This window comes from Gopherus flavomarginatus, chromosome 21 (genome assembly GCF_025201925.1).
Source record: "Gopherus flavomarginatus isolate rGopFla2 chromosome 21, rGopFla2.mat.asm, whole genome shotgun sequence".
Classification (NCBI taxonomy): Eukaryota; Metazoa; Chordata; order Testudines; family Testudinidae; genus Gopherus; species Gopherus flavomarginatus.
The window spans coordinates 22,904,888-22,920,352 of NC_066637.1; the positions used below are offsets into that span (position 1 = coordinate 22,904,888).

Sequence of the window (15,465 nt, forward strand, 5' to 3'; positions counted from 1 at the left end):
AAGGATGCTTATGGACTGAAAGCAGTATACTCACACTGGAAGATGTTGTGTTTTACAGTATTTAGCAGTGTTGAGAGGACATAAGTTTAAAAGTGTCATTTTTCCTTTCTGGTGGTGATAAAGAAGAGAGGGCTGGAGAGGAAGAGGGTGAGAGGAGAAGAAAATTCCTGGTTGCTTTAATTTATATGTCTGTATGTAGATGACTTCAGCACAAGTGCAAGTGGCTGTGTGAGGTAGCTGCCACACGCCTGGCTTTTGAAAGTCCTCTTAGGCCTGGTCCACACTACAGCGTTAAATCGATTTAAACAGCGTTAAATCGATTTAACGCTGTACCCGTCCACACTACAAGGCACTTTAAATCGATTTTAAGGGCTCTTAAAATAGATTTCTGTACTCCTCCCCAACGAGAGGAGTAACACTAAAATCGATATTACTATATCGATTTAGGCTTAGTGTGGATGGAAATCGAAGTTATTGGTCTCATTCTTTTACTGAGCTACCCAGAGTACACCGCTCCGGAAATCGATGGTAGCCTAGAACCATGGACGCAAACCACCGAATTAATGTGCCCTAGTGTGGACACGTAAAATCGATTTTATAAAACCAGTTTTATAAAACCGGTTTTAATAATTTCGATTTTATGCTGTAGTGTAGACGTGGCCTTAGTTTTAGAAACTTTGATTAGAAGAGACATGAGAATATTTGACACACAAAACAGAACCATCGGATCTTTTCATTAGTATAGTAGCTTTGCTGTAATATAAAACAACAGATCTCATTTTAAAGTGGGTTTAAAAGATTACACTATCAGATTTAACTACTGAATACCAAACCAAGTTGTATAGTTTAAAAAAAAATACCCAGTTATACAATTTCATAGATTTTAATGCCAGAGGTGTTGCATATGATCTAATCTAACCTACTGGCCTCTGATTTACATCTAGATATTCAAAACCTTCCATTTCTAAACTGGTCCGAGTTGGAGAAGATGATCCTTTACAAGTCTATGCTAAATTAAAGAAAATAAGTAATGCGTGTTAATATTCTGTCCAATCCTAGTTATCAAGCCCTGATCAAGCTATTGAATGTTATTCTGTTGTCAAATGATTAGACCAGGGGTTGGCAACCTTTCAGAAGTGGTGTGCAAAGTCTTCATTTATTCACTCAGATTTAAGGTTTCGTGTGCCAGTAATATACTAATGTTTTTAGAAGGTCTCTTTCTATAAGTCTATAATATATAACTAAACTATTGTTGTATGTAAAGTAAATAAGGTTTTTAAAATGTTTAAGAAGCTTCATTTAAAATTAAATTAAAATGCACGGCCCCCCGGACTGGTTGCCAGGACCCAGCCGGTATGAGTGCCACTGCAAATCAACTCGCGTGCCATAGGTTGCCTACCCCTGGATTAGAGTGTGGGTTCCAAGAAGACCATTATTTTCCTGGTACTTAGTGTTATAGATGCTGTCCCTGTTTTATTAATGATAGTATTTATTTTGTATAGCCTGAGCTGCAGTATAGTCTCACCTGTTTAGCAAAGACTCTTAAGCCATGTTCTTTACTCGTGGTTAGTACCAACTTTCAAGTATTTAATTTTTCAGATGTGGCTTCCTCTGAATAAATGAAACAACTTCCTTAATAGCTTAATAAATATAAAGTGTTAAGTAAAATAGGTAAGGAACACAGACACAAATCTTGGGAGTGAGATATAGGAGAGGAGGAATTATTGTAGTCCAATTATGCTGCTGCTGCTGCTGCAGCATTCCATTCTGTTGAAGTTCAGAGTAGCTTTTCTTACATTAACTTGCAGAAATGAGCAACTCTATTGATAGCATGATAATTCATAGCATGGCCACCAAAAAATAAAAAGCCTCTGGTAGTCTACTGTCTATTTATGGTAGACCACCTACTTATCAGGTAAACAGCTTTTAAAGTAAACTGCAATTTGTAAGATGTCTTTTAATAGAAACATCATGCAGAGTCAATAGTTCTACAAATTGCAGACCTTTCGGGTGGTTCATAGCCTAATTTTGGCTGTGCTTTAACTTGTTCCTAAAAGGAATGAAACAAGTGCATCCCTTTTTAAAGCAAAGAGCACTTTATTTTTATTCTGCAAGGCCATCTTGACTAGTTTGCACAATAATCATCAGTTGTTAGATCTTTTCAAAATATCCAGATTTTGCCTCTTAGTAGATTTTAGGAAGAATTCTCCATTTGGCCTTGGTTTGCTCTGCATGTAAGAAGGCTGACTCTGACATTTACTATCTGCTTACTTTTCACACTATAATTTCTTTTTAGGAAACTTCCAAGAGAAAAAGTTGAGTGTATGTAATTGTTATTTTTGCTATTTTCAATATTTATCCACATACAAATGGGAAGCAGTGTGGTCCAGTGGATTTGGATTTCTTGCCTGCTGAACTGGCAAAGGCCCTGTTTTCCTCATATGTAAAATGTGCATAGTGATAAAAATACTTCGAGATCTGTGGGTGAAAATCACTGTAAAAGGTCTAGGTATTGTAATCCTTTGTATATGGTATATTGTGTTTCTCAATGAAAAGCTTGTTGTTTCGAACAAGTTTCTCTTTGTGGTCATGGTGGTGCGGGAGATGTCATAATGTAGAGAATCTGAACTCAAGGTTCAAAGGAATTAAATGAGGAAAGAGTAGAAAGATGTAGGAAGAAACGTTTAATAGAATAGGCTGAGGTAGGAAACAGCAATGCAGTTCAGTCTCAGTAAAACACACAAAAAAGAATCTCATATGTTTTTCTTCAGATAAAAATGTGTTTTCCCATTTATGAGCCTGATTAATCAGCCTGGCTGTTGAGCTAGTAGATGTTTTCAAGTGCTTGCTCATGTCGATTCCAAGCAGGTGTGCGTGTGCCGCGTGCACAGTCACCGGAAGGCTTTTCCCCTAGCAGTATCTGCTGGGTTGGTTCAGGCACCCTGCCACCCGTTCAGTTCCTTCTTACTGCCAGTGACATTCATTGGAGCGTTCCCTTCTCTAGTTTGCACCTTGAGCAATCTCCTAGTGGACTCTTAGTTTAATCTGTAAATAGTTAAGATAGTTGTTAGCAAGTCTGCTCCTTCCTGAATCTCAGCCCGGGCTCATATGCAGACACATTCCTCCTTCCTTGGAAGGACCACCTGTTCTGCGCATTTCTGCCTATTCCACTTGTCCACAAGGTTCTGCTCAAGGTCAGAAGGAAGGAGCCTTGGTGATACTGATAGCGTCAAACCTGGCCCTATCAGCACTGGTATACCACTGTCCTGGAGCTGTCAGTGGACACCTCGATCATCCTGCCCCTAATTCTGGACCTGATCACCCAGGACCACAGCCGTCTCCGGCATCCCAACCTCAAATCTCTCCACCTCATGGCATAGAGGCTTCATGGTTAAATCCACTAGAGCTGACATGTTTGGGGCCCGTTAAGGAAGTCCTCCTTGGCAGTAGGAAACCATGCACTAGGGCCACCTACTTGGCCAAGTGGAAGAGATTCTCGATTTGAAAGTTATGGAATCATATTTCTACGATGCAGTCAGTACCCTTAATCTTGGACTATCTGCTGCTCTTAAAGTAGCAAGGACTGTTGATGACGTTAATAAAGGTTCACCTGGCTGCCATTTCGGTGTTTCACCCAGGGGTTGCTAGTCAATCACTGTTCGCTAACCCAATAGTTGGCCGTTTTCCTAAAGGACGTGACAGGTTATACCTGCAAATACAACTGTGATCCCTACATGGGACCTCAGCCTAGCACTTTCAAAACTAATGGAGCCCCCTTTAAGCCCCTAGTGACATGCTAACTACTCTACCTGTCAAGGAAGGTGGCATTTCTGGTGGCAATAACCTCAGCTAGGAGGGTATCCGAGTGTAGGGCCCTAACATCCAAACCTCCTTACACTATCTTCTATAAGAACAAGGTACAGCTTCAGCCTCATCTAGCCTTTCTTCCAAAGGTCATCTTAGTTTCATGCCAATCAGGACATTTTTCTCCCAGTTTTTTACCCTAAGCCACACACTAATAGCCAGGAACAAAAACTCCATTCCCTGGATGTTCGGTGGGCATTGGCCTTTTATATTGAACGGACAAAGCCATTTTGAAAATCGAACCAGCTTTTTGTTGCAGTAGCAGACAGGATGAAGGGCCTCCTGGTGTCTTCCCAAAGTCATCATGGATTTCGTTCTGTATCTGGGCCTGTTATGATTTGGCAAAGATACTTGCCCCCTCACTGACAGCACATTCCACAAGGGCACAGGCCTCCTTGGTGGCAGTCCTGGCACAGGTCTCAATCCAGGAGATCTGCAGGGCCATGACATGGTCATCAGTCCACACCTTTACTTCTCACTATGCCATTAGTCAGCATTCCAGGGACGATACAGCATTTGGCAGAGCAGAGCTTCAGTCGGTGAGTCAATGAATTCCAACCCCACCTCTAAGGTACTGCTTAGTAGTCACCTATTGGAATCAACGTGAGCAAGCACTCGAAGAATCAAAAACAGTTACCCACCTCTCCTAACTGTTGTTCTTCAAGATGTGTTGCTCATATCCATTTCAAGACTCACATGCCTATCCCTTTGTTGGAGTGAACAGAAGGAATTGAAGAGGCGGTGGGTTGGCAGGGCCCTATATGCGATTCCATGAAGGCATGACTCCAGGGGGCACCTGAACCAACCCGATGGGTACCGCTAGGGGAAAAGCCTTCCAGCCACCATGCACACAGAGCGCGCATACCTACTTGGAATGGACATGAGCAACACGTCTAGAAGAACAACAGTTAGGAGAGGTAGATAAGTTTTGGGTTTTTTTCTTTTCTATTTTCAAACACTGCAGCCAGCAGAGAAAATCATGGCTCCAGATCCTCAGATGCTAATTTTCTGTAGACTGTGGGTATACACTTCGTTCTCAGACAAGCAAGTTATTCTGTTTCCCTACTACAATCAGCTTCCTCCTTTTGAGAAAGCCCTAAATAAATTGGTGAAAAATTTTAATACCTTACATGTGCCTGACTGCTCATCTGCAGTTGTCCTTGTCCCTCATGGTTCTGCCATTTGTCTTACCTTAAACATTGACATTGTAAAGCAAAAAACTTTGAGATTTTCAAACTGCAATTGAACTCTGTTCTCCTCCCAGCGTAGAGTGCTCAGAAGTCAAAGCATTTTGTTGCCATGTTTTCAAAAACTCTGATTTTGCTCCTCCATTCCTGAATCTGTTTACCTAAAAGAGCTCTAGCCTGGATTTTTATTGTGTCTAGCATCTACTCATGGGTGAAAGTTGTTGACGTTAGTACTTTATGTGACTCCTCCTGGACTTGGCTGTGTGCTCCCCATTGCTTATGCTCTGACAATTTAACTTGTTTTTTCCTAAGTGAAAATTTAAAAAACAATTTTAGTCAAAGATACCTTCCTCCAGGTTTATCTAAAGTGTACTTTCCAGGAACAAAGCTCTTTGTGTTGCCTATGAACCTGAGCCGTCTTGTATCATTACAGAACAGTGGAAGCCCATGAATCCCGAAGGGAAGAAGCAATACGATAGGGAGTTCCTGCTGGATTTCCAGTTCATGCCTGCCTGTATACAGAAACCGGAAGGGCTGCCTCCCATTAGTGATGTGGTCCTCGACAAGGTGAGAGGAGACCCAGTAAAACAGGTGTGTGCAAATTCTGTAATAAAGAGGTGAAGATACTAAGAATCATTTGACTGAATGGGAATTGGATGAGAAAGAGGGGGTTTACCTTTTAAATGCCAAGAATCTGAATTTCCCAATGCTAGCAGCACATCCAGGTTCATGGTTCTATTGGATATTCAGTTACCATCTGGAATTAATATAAATGACTGTTGAGTCTAATGCAAACTAGAGTATTTGGTGAGCCTTTTGGCATATGTTTTGTCAGCAAGGGAATGGGGATGGTATTTGGTTAAAGCCACATATTATAAAATAACACAGGCTTGGGCCGTGGTTTTCAAACTTTCTTTCTGGTGACCCAGCTGAAAAAAATTGTTGATGCCTGCAACTCAACGGAGCTGGGGATGGGGGGGTTGGGTGTGGGAAGGGGCTCTGGGCTGGAGTAGGGGGTTGTGGTTGGGGAGGGGTTCGGAGCTCTGGGTTGGGGGGGCAGGCTCTAGGATGGGGCCGGGGATGAGGAGTTCGGGGTGCAGGAGGAGGCTCTGGGTTTGTGGGGAGCTCAAGAGTGGGGCAGGGGATTGGGGTGTGGGAGGGGGTGAGGGCTCTAGGCTGGGGCTGCAGGCTGTGGGGTAGGGCCAGGGATGAGGGGTTTGGGTTGCAGGAAGGGGCTCCAGGTTGGGAGGGGAGGCTCAGGCTTAGGGTTGGGGTTGGATTACCTCAGGCAGCTCCTGGTCAGTGGCGGAGTGGGGGTGCTAAGGCAGGCTGCCTGCCTGTCCTGGCACCACGGACCATGCTGCATCCTGGAAGCAGCCAGCAGCAGGTCCGGCTCCTAGCTGGAGGCATGCAAGCAGCTCCACGTGGCTCTCACATGCCGGCACCGCCTCCTCCCAGGAACTGGCCAATGGGAGTGCAGAACCAGTGATCAGGGCAGGGACAGTGTGCAGAGCCCCGTGGCCGCCTTGCCTAGGAGCCAGACCTGCTGCTGGCCACTTCCAGGGCACAACGCGGTGTCAGAAGAAGTAGGGACTAGCCTGCCTTAGCCAGGCAGCACTGCTGATGGGACTTTTAAAAGCACAGTTGTCAGTGCTGACCAGAGCCATCATGACCCAGTGCCTTCCATTCTGCAACCCAGTACTGGGTTGCTATCCACAGTTTGAAAACCACTGGATGTGAGTGTGATCAATTCATGAACATGAACTGACCATCAGTGCGGACTCGATTTTTTTAAAATGTGCTTCACTATGAGATTATATTGTTTAGTTGACACTATCACATAAATATGGTGACATGGAGTCGCCCAAATGTCATTACACAATGAATCTTCTCATTATCTTTTTGTATCTCTTGCAGGAAAGTTATTCATTATTATTTTTAAAGAGTTAGTCTTAGGAAGTCTCACCTCAGTTACAGCCATGTAAATCTGTTGACTCCTGCAGATTTACACTTACTTGACAGAACAGATTTGGGCCCCTAAGATTCAAGCACGAATCAGAGTATTTGTGATTTCCTACTAGGTGAACATTTCCACTTTAAACTTCCAGGGACTGGCAATGTTGTAAAACCCAGCTATGTCCTTAGGAAAGGCTTTATCCAACTGCCCTTTCAGTTTTCTGTGATCTCACCTGGTCATCATCTTTTGAGGTTTCTTTGCTTACTCAGCCATTTACCTTGTTAAAACTGAGGATATTTGTTTCAGATCAGATGACAGTTTTGTGATCCTTAACCATGACCATCAAATTTATTGCTCAAATAGCAGTGCAACTTAGTCATTTTTTTATTATCTATAAGTCACGTCAAACCGTGACAAATTTTCCAAAGTTCTCATGGTCCTTGTTGTGGATTTATGTAACAGCCATTGGTGTAAGGCATGGCACAAATGAATTACAATTTTTTTTTTGTGTAACTGAGGCTATTAATAGAAAACATTATACCTATTGTTTGCTAAAACAACAAATATATATTGTAACCCTGCTTATCACTGATTGAAATGTTGGCAGAGGACTGTTAACAGATTGCACGTGTTTGTAATAACCACATCACAGAAGTTTAACAAACTCTTTTCGTTGTTGTTGATGTTCCGCTGGCAGATAAATCAGCAAAAATTGTCAATTCGAACTCTGGACCCTCGGATATTGCCTCGAGGACCAGACTTCACACCAGCCTTTGCCGATTTCGGGAGGCAAACCTCCGGGGGAAGGGGTGTAGCTGTAAGTATGAACTATCTCCAGGCATGCTAAGTTAAAAACTGGCCTTGATATCCATGAAATCTAACCTCAAGCCTTTTAGGGATCTTAGATATTTTGGTTTCTATTCAGTCTGCCTAAAGTAGAGAAGTTATTTTCTTTGAGAACTAATATAGAAACAAATAAAATAATTGTGAGTGCTTTTAACTTGATAGAAATTGGGGTAAATGGGTTTGGTAATAATTTTTCTCCTTTCTTGCTCAAAAGAGATCTACTTCAAAATCATCCTTGCAGCAGTGGGGCACAGCCTCCGTGGTACCAGTGGCCACTTTGGTAACATCCCAGGAGCTTGGAGGACGCAGCTGATTTAAATACATATTTTTCATACAGTTGCATAAGTTTTGTTTCCTTGTGTGTTCTCACATAAATCCATTTATATTAAACGCAAATAAATAAACTATATTTTTCTAACTGAATAGCTTGCTTTCTCTTTGTTCTATTTCTTTTATTTTTTCTTTCCACTTGCCACTTTGCTTCATTCACACTATTTTCTCTTTCCTTTCTTTGTGTTCTCCCTCTTTTATATTATGATTTCTTTCCTTCTCCTCTGTTTTCCTATCTCTGCCCTGCCTCCTGAAGTCTAAAAAACTTCCCCCTCAATTCTTACTTCTTCCCTTCCTCTCACATTCCCTGTTCCTGGCTCACGATTGGCTGAAGAGTGCTGCCTCACTAAGAAGGCCAAGCCAGCTGCAGCCTGAAGACAGAGACTGCTGTGATTGGATGAAAATAAGGCTCAGTTTTGCTCTGCTCTGCTCTGCCACCAGCTGATGCTGTATTCAATTGTGTGTCTCAGCTGTGCAGCAAGGAGTGCATTTCACTTCTGCTTCTCACTGATCTGCAGCTGTTTGCAGCTGGAAACAGGAGAGGAGCAGCAAGCAACTGAAACGGGAAATGGCTTCTAGAGGAGGCAGAAGCAGGGAACGGGAAGAGAATTCATCCTTTAGAACTAATAGTTTCCAGTAAGAAATCTCTCCAGATATCATTCACGTTCGCATCAGCAACTTTCCAGGATATTAGCATTCAAAAGACCAAATTTGATTGGGGCTTTGTATAAATATAGTGTATCCATTTTGAAAGGTAATACTGTGAACTTAGTGTGTGTGCCTGTCTTTGATAGCTTTAAATCTTGCTTTTAGTCTCAAAAAATGATGGTACTCAGCCTTGAAGCTTTGATGCAGTTAAAGATGGCAACATAGTTTTTTATTCAGAAACTCTTCAGTGGGCTGCAGGTTGCACGCCAGTGCCATACAGCATTAGTTCTTCTTGAGTGATGGTCCCTATTTTATTCCACTGAGGAATTATGCCTGCGCACTATGCGTCCGGAGTTAGAGAATTTGAAAGTAGTGTCTGTTGGTCCACGCATGTGCCATGGCTCACCTTGTTCTTCCATTTGAGGTGATGAAGGGCAGGGCGGACCAACTGTGTCTCCAGTTCCTTTTCAGTGATGCATGGTCTGGATTAGAACTTCCAGGGTCCTCGTCTCTGACACACTTCTGAAAAGATAATTGTAAATAGCTTTAATGAGTTTTTAGTGGTTTTACCAGTTTTATTTTCTCTTAGTTTTAATAGTTAATACTTTTAGCACTTGTTTTTAGATAGGCTTTGAGGTTTTCATCCCCACATACGGGTACCAGACAATACCCAGGACTCCAGGCTTCAAACTTTGTGCCTTCTGCCTGCAATCCTTTTTGGTCAGCAACAACCACCAATGCTGCCTCTACTGCCTGGGAGAAACTCACATCATGGCCAGGTGCAGTATTTGCCAATCCTTCCCCAGCTGCACCCGAGAAGTCTGGACACTTTGCCTCTAGAAGTCTCTCATGGGGCATGCCATGAGACCACACTTGGACCCAGACCAGGGAACACTCCCTGTGCAATAGCCTGATTCAGCGAGGAGCATGCCTCCTGCTACTTCGTCTGCCTCTGGTGCCAGCAGAACCGCCCCCATGGCGGGGCCTGGTTAAGAGGTAAGGAAGCCGTCCTGTAATCATGAGACTAAGTATTTCTCTAAATCAAAGAAGATCAACACTCCTTTCACCAGCTCAGCCCAAGGGGACTGAGTATGTTCTAAGTCTCACAGGCACAGGAAAAAGGCCCATAAACAATAGGACCCAGCAGTTCTAGGCATCAATCCATTGGTACCATCATCTCCAGCACCCCACAAGATGCGGGACTGTCCCATACTGGGAAAGATCCAAACGCCAGTACCAATGCCTGGAAAGAGAGAGTGCCAGGGATATCTGGAGCCATGGCTGCATCTCAGGACGTTTTTTCCTTGCTGGACCCAGAGTAACCCCTTCCATTGGGTGCCTCTACTTTTAGAGAGATTATATCCCATGCAAGGGATGTGTCTCCGATACGAGGTCCCTCACCCTCTGCACCAATGCTCTACACTCTTCCACTGGCTCCAATGGTACCACCTGTGACAGGGTCAGGTCAGATGGCTACAGGAGAGTGATAGAAGGCAGATATATTAGCCCCAGGTTAAGTAGGTCCCCTTTCCCTGGGCAAGGTAACAGGGAAGGTTCCAGAACAATCAGGAGCTTTCTGGAAACAATTAAGGCAGACAGGCTGATTAGAACACCTGCAACCAATCAAGAAGCTGCTAGAATCAATTAAGGCAGGCTAATCAGGGCACCTGGGTTTAAAAGGCAGCTCACTTCAGTTTGTGGTGCGTGTATGAGGAGCTGGGAGCAAGAGGTGCAAGGAGCTGAGAGTGAGAGGCTGTGCTGCTGGAGGACTGAGGAGTACAAGCATTATCAGACACCAGGAGAAAGGTCCTGTGGTGAGGATAAAGAAGGTGTTTGGAGGAGGCCATGGGGAAGTAGCCCAGGGAGTTGTAGCTGTTATGCAGCTGTTACAGGAGGCACTATAGACAGCTACAATCCACAGGGCCCTGGGCTAGAACCCGGAGTAGAGGGTGGGCCCGGGTTCCCCCCCAAACCTCCCAACTCCTCATCCAACACAGGAAGATCTCTGAGGATAGCAAAATCCGCCAATAAGGCAGGACCCACCAAGGTAGAGAAGGAACTTTGTCACACACCATTAAAACCAGAGTGCGCCATCTCTTTTTCAGAGGAGTCAGAACTGAGAGAACCACCGCCTTTATCATACCACCCTTATGCACCATCGCAGAGACCACCACATCTCCGGCAACAACTACCACCTCAGCTACCACAGAGCCACTAGTACTCCATGCCATGGGACCACCACAATCTCTGTTGGATCCAGCCTATTGGCCATATTGGAGACCCTGGGCACAATACCACCCCTCGAAACTCGCCTGATCTGTGAGGGAACTGTTACCTGCCTTCCCCTTGAGGGATCCTTCCAGCAGACATATGGATCCAGTGGTGGAGAGAGAACTTTTTAGCATGGTCCGAGCAGTTCCACTGGAACTGGCAAGATTCCCTTTCTCCTCACCAGATGAAGTGGTGGCTACATCATCCACTTCCCCAGCAGATAACTTCAGGCAATTCCAGGAGCTGTTATAGAGAGTCATGGTGGAACTCCAGATTCCTTTAGAAGAGATCCAAGACTTCCAGCACAAGCTTCTGGATGTCCTTGACACCTTGAGGCTGACAAGAATAGCATTGCCAATTAACTAAGCTAGACGGGAGCCTTCCAGAATAGTGTGGTACACCCCTGCCACATGCATGGCTATTATGTTCCAGCCAAAGGATCTGAATTTATTTTCTCCCATCCACCTCCAAATTCCGTAGTAGCCCAGGCTGCTGCAGAAAGGGCCAAACAGCAACACCTTTGAGCCACACCTGCTGATAAGGAAGGGAAACATCTAGATCTTCTAGGACATAAACTTTTCTCATCTTCTAGCCTACAATTCAGAGTCACTAATTATTAGCCAAATGTGACTTCCTAAATTACAATAAATTCAAGGAATTTGCTGTTAGCCTTCCACAACAAGATCATGCTCATTTTCAGGCACTTGTTGACGGCAGGAAGCTCATGGTCAAAGCTGCTCTCCAATGGGGGAGGGATAGTGCAGTGGTTTGAGCATTGGCCTGCTAAACCCAGGGTTGTGAGTTTAATCCTTGAGGGGGCCACTTAGGGATTTGGGGCAAAATCAGTATTTGTTCCTGCTAGTGAAGGCAGGGGGCTGGACTCAATGACCTTGCAAGGTCCCTTCCAGTTCTATGAGATAGCTATATCTCCATGTGCAACAGATGCAGCAGATTCCTCCTCTAGGGCCATGGCTACAGCAATAGTCATGCATAGATAGTCTTGGCTCCATTCTTCTGGTTTTCCTAGGGAGGTCCAGAATACCAGTGAGAGCCTCCCTTTTGACAAATCCCATCTTTTAAACCAGAAGACAGATGAATCCCTACATACACTAAAGGACTCCAGTGCTACTCTTCACTTGTTGGGCATCTACATTCCTGCCCTGAAATGAAAATTCCACTGTCCATCATCCACCCAGTGCTTCAGGTCTCCTCAGTTCTACCTACAGAGACCTAATGAGCCCCAGGGAAACATCAAAAGACACAGAGGTCTTGCCTTCCATGGCCTCCCTATCAGGCTTCACGTCCCAGACCCAACCTCCAGCGAAGGGGTGTTTTTAATGTGAGCCCAAGAGCCGCTGACTGCCAAGTCTACTGCCTCACGACCTTCCTACTCCCTTTGGGGATCATTTCCCCAATGCTTGGAGTGGGATAACAGACAGATAGGTATTGACATCATTCACTGTGGCTATATAATAGAGTTTGTCATACTACCTCCTCCAAAACTCCCCTTCCCATCCCTCTTTGGGGACCACTCTCATGACAGTATTCTCGTCCAAGAGGTGAACTCCTTGTTACAATGGGGAGCAATAGAATACATTCCTCCAAAATATCAGAGAACGGGATTCTACTCAACTTACTTCATGATACTCAAAAAGAAAGGTGGGTGGAGACCAGTCCTTGATCTTTGGCACCTCAATCATTCCATCTACAAACTCAAGGTTCATACAGCAGTGATAGTTCCATCCTTAGAGAAAGGCATGTGGTTTACAGCTCTCTATATGAAGGACGCTTACTTTCATATTGATATTCATCCTGCCCACATAAGTTTCCTGAGATTTACAGTGGGCACCCACCATTTCCATTGCAAGGTGCTCCCTTTCAGGATAGCTACTGCTCCCAGTCTTCATCAAAGTATTGGCTCCTAGCCACCAGATCCAGACAAGAAACCCACGCATCAGCCTCTTTGTTACTTAGCCTCCTTTCTTCCATGGGAATCAGTGTCAACTTCGAGAAATCGATCATTGATCCCATGCAACCTCTGCACTTCATCTGTGCTACCATAAATTCAGTGATAGCACAACGTTACTTGCCCAGGGACAGATTTCACACAATGAGCATCATCATAACTCGCATCATGCACAATCCTTATGTACCGGCCAGGACTTGGCTGTCCCTCCCTCCTTGGTCACATGGCTTTATGTGCCTGCGTGACCCCCTTCGTGTGACTTCACCTCTGCTGCCTTCAGACATGGGTTCATTTACTCACCAAACCTGTCACTCCATGGACTTCATGCTGACAGTCCCTGGGAACTGTATGCATGTTGGTTCCCTTTCTTCCCTTCTCCCCAGACAAGATGATAATTACAATACTTCCCTGGTGAGCTGAGGAGCCCACAAGGAATGTGGACTCCCAGAGAATCCAGGATGCAAATAAATATCTTGGGACTCCAAGCTATAAGAAAGGCATGCCAATCTTTCCGTCCATTCATTCACTCACATCACATTCTCATCATGTCGGACACCACCACTGTTTTCTATATCAAGAAATGGGGGAATGAGGCAGTCAGTGTCTGGAACTGGTCCATCAATCACCAGATCCTCTTGTCCACAGCCTGTCTTCTGGGACACAGAATGTACTTGCAGATTCGCTCAGCAGACATTTTGCAGTCGACCACAAATGGGAGCTTCACAACTCAGTAGTACACTATATTTTTGCCTGATGGGGTCCCCGCCTGGAGACCTATGGGAGAACAGCAAGTGCACCACATACTGCTCCAGGGGAGCCCTCAGTCACCACTTCTAGGGCAACACTCTCCTAACTCTCCTGGTTAGACTAACTCAGCTATGTCCTCCCTCCACTACCGCTCCTGCCTTGAGTGCCTCACAAAATCCGACAAGACAGAGCAACAATCATTCTGATCGTCCCCTGCTGGCCCAAACAATTCTGGTTTCCTAATCTCCTCCACGTCTTCCTGCCCACCAATTCCCATCTCCAGCTTCCCTGATTTGCTGATCCATTTCAACACTGAGTTCAGGCATCCCAATCCACAGACTATGGTATTTGGATGGGCATCTGCTTTAGAATGGATGTGCTCTTCAACTATGCAAAACATTCTCTCTAGCAGCAGGAAGGACTCCACTCAGCAGTGTTACCAAGCCAAGTGGAGATGTTTCTCATCTTGAGTTTAACAAAAAAGAGTTTTACCAGAATTGGTGGAGTTTCTCCTCATCCTGGACATTCATTAAAATTTTCAGGTCTCATCCTCAGCTCTTTGAGAGTCCACCAGGCAGTAATTAGTGTATTCTACCCTCCAGTGGAAGGTTACGCTGTCTTTACACATATATAATCACTAGATTTTTGAAGAGGCTTGTTGGAATCTTCCTACCCATTCAAGCAATCGCAGCCTGAGACCTGAATCTAATTCTCTCTGTGCTAACAAAGCCTCCTTTTGAGCTATTAGCATCATGCTCCATGTCCCTGCTTTCCATGAAAGTCATAGAATGTCAGGGTTTGAAGGGACCTCAGGAGGTCATGTAGTCCAACCCCCTGCTCAGAGCAGGACCAATCCCTGGATGGATTTTTGCCCCAGATCCCTAAATGGCCCCCTCAAGGATTGAACTCTCAACCCTGGGTTTAGCAGGCCAATACTCAAACCACTGAGCTATCCCTTCCCCCAAGTTGTCTTCCTTGTTGCTGTCACTTCCACAAGAAGGGGCAGCAAACAGTTTTCCACAATGATAAAGTCTTCCTATATCTACACCTAAAATTTTTACTAGAGGTAGTCAGTCTCCAGGTTACACATTAATCAATCCATTCACTTACCTGTTTTCTTCCCGAAACTACATGCATCTGCAGAAGAACGTTGACTCCACTCCCTCAGTATCCAACAAGCTCTGACCTTCTACCTGCAAAGAACTAAATCAATCAGGAAGTCCCCTAGACTGTTTGTTGCAATACCAGAGAGACTCAGCAGACAGTTCATCTCCACCCAGAGAATCTCCAAATGGATTTTGGGTTGCATTACACTCTGCTACCAGCTGACAGGCCGACCTCCCCACCCACAGGGGTGCGGGCCATGATAGCTCAGGCTCGAACCACAGCCTCCCTTCAGGATGTGCCACTCATAGACATATGTAGAGTAGCCACGTGGAATTCTGTGCAGAACTCAGTGTCAGATGCTCGTTCGCCATGGCAGTTCTCCACATGACTCCTCCATCCTCATCCTCACTCCCTACTCCATCTTAGGTACTGCTTGTTAATCGCCCTCAGGGCAATACAATAGGGACCACCCCTCGAAGAAGAGGAGGTTACTTTCCTGTAACTGGAGAGTTTTTGAGATGCATAGTCCCTATCTGTATTCC

The 15,465-nt window shown here is 44.8% G+C and overlaps 1 protein-coding gene across 25 annotated transcripts in view; it reads left to right on the forward strand.

The window, feature by feature from the left end:
- EIF4G3 (eukaryotic translation initiation factor 4 gamma 3) overlaps positions 1 to 15,465 on the forward strand; it is a 529,091-nt gene that overhangs the window by 413,231 nt on the left and 100,395 nt on the right. For 15 of the 25 annotated variants that reach the window (XR_007770674.1, XM_050931156.1, XM_050931132.1 and 12 more), the window contains 2 exons: positions 5,485 to 5,642; positions 7,706 to 7,825. Coding sequence is in view for 24 of the 25 variants with exons in the window: in XM_050931156.1 (XP_050787113.1) it covers positions 5,485 to 5,642; positions 7,706 to 7,825 (278 nt within the window). In the remaining variant the exon portion in view is untranslated. The remainder of the gene's footprint in view (positions 1 to 5,484; positions 5,643 to 7,705; positions 7,826 to 15,465) is intronic. The other 10 variants (XM_050931138.1, XM_050931139.1, XM_050931140.1 and 7 more) reach the window with 1 other exon arrangement.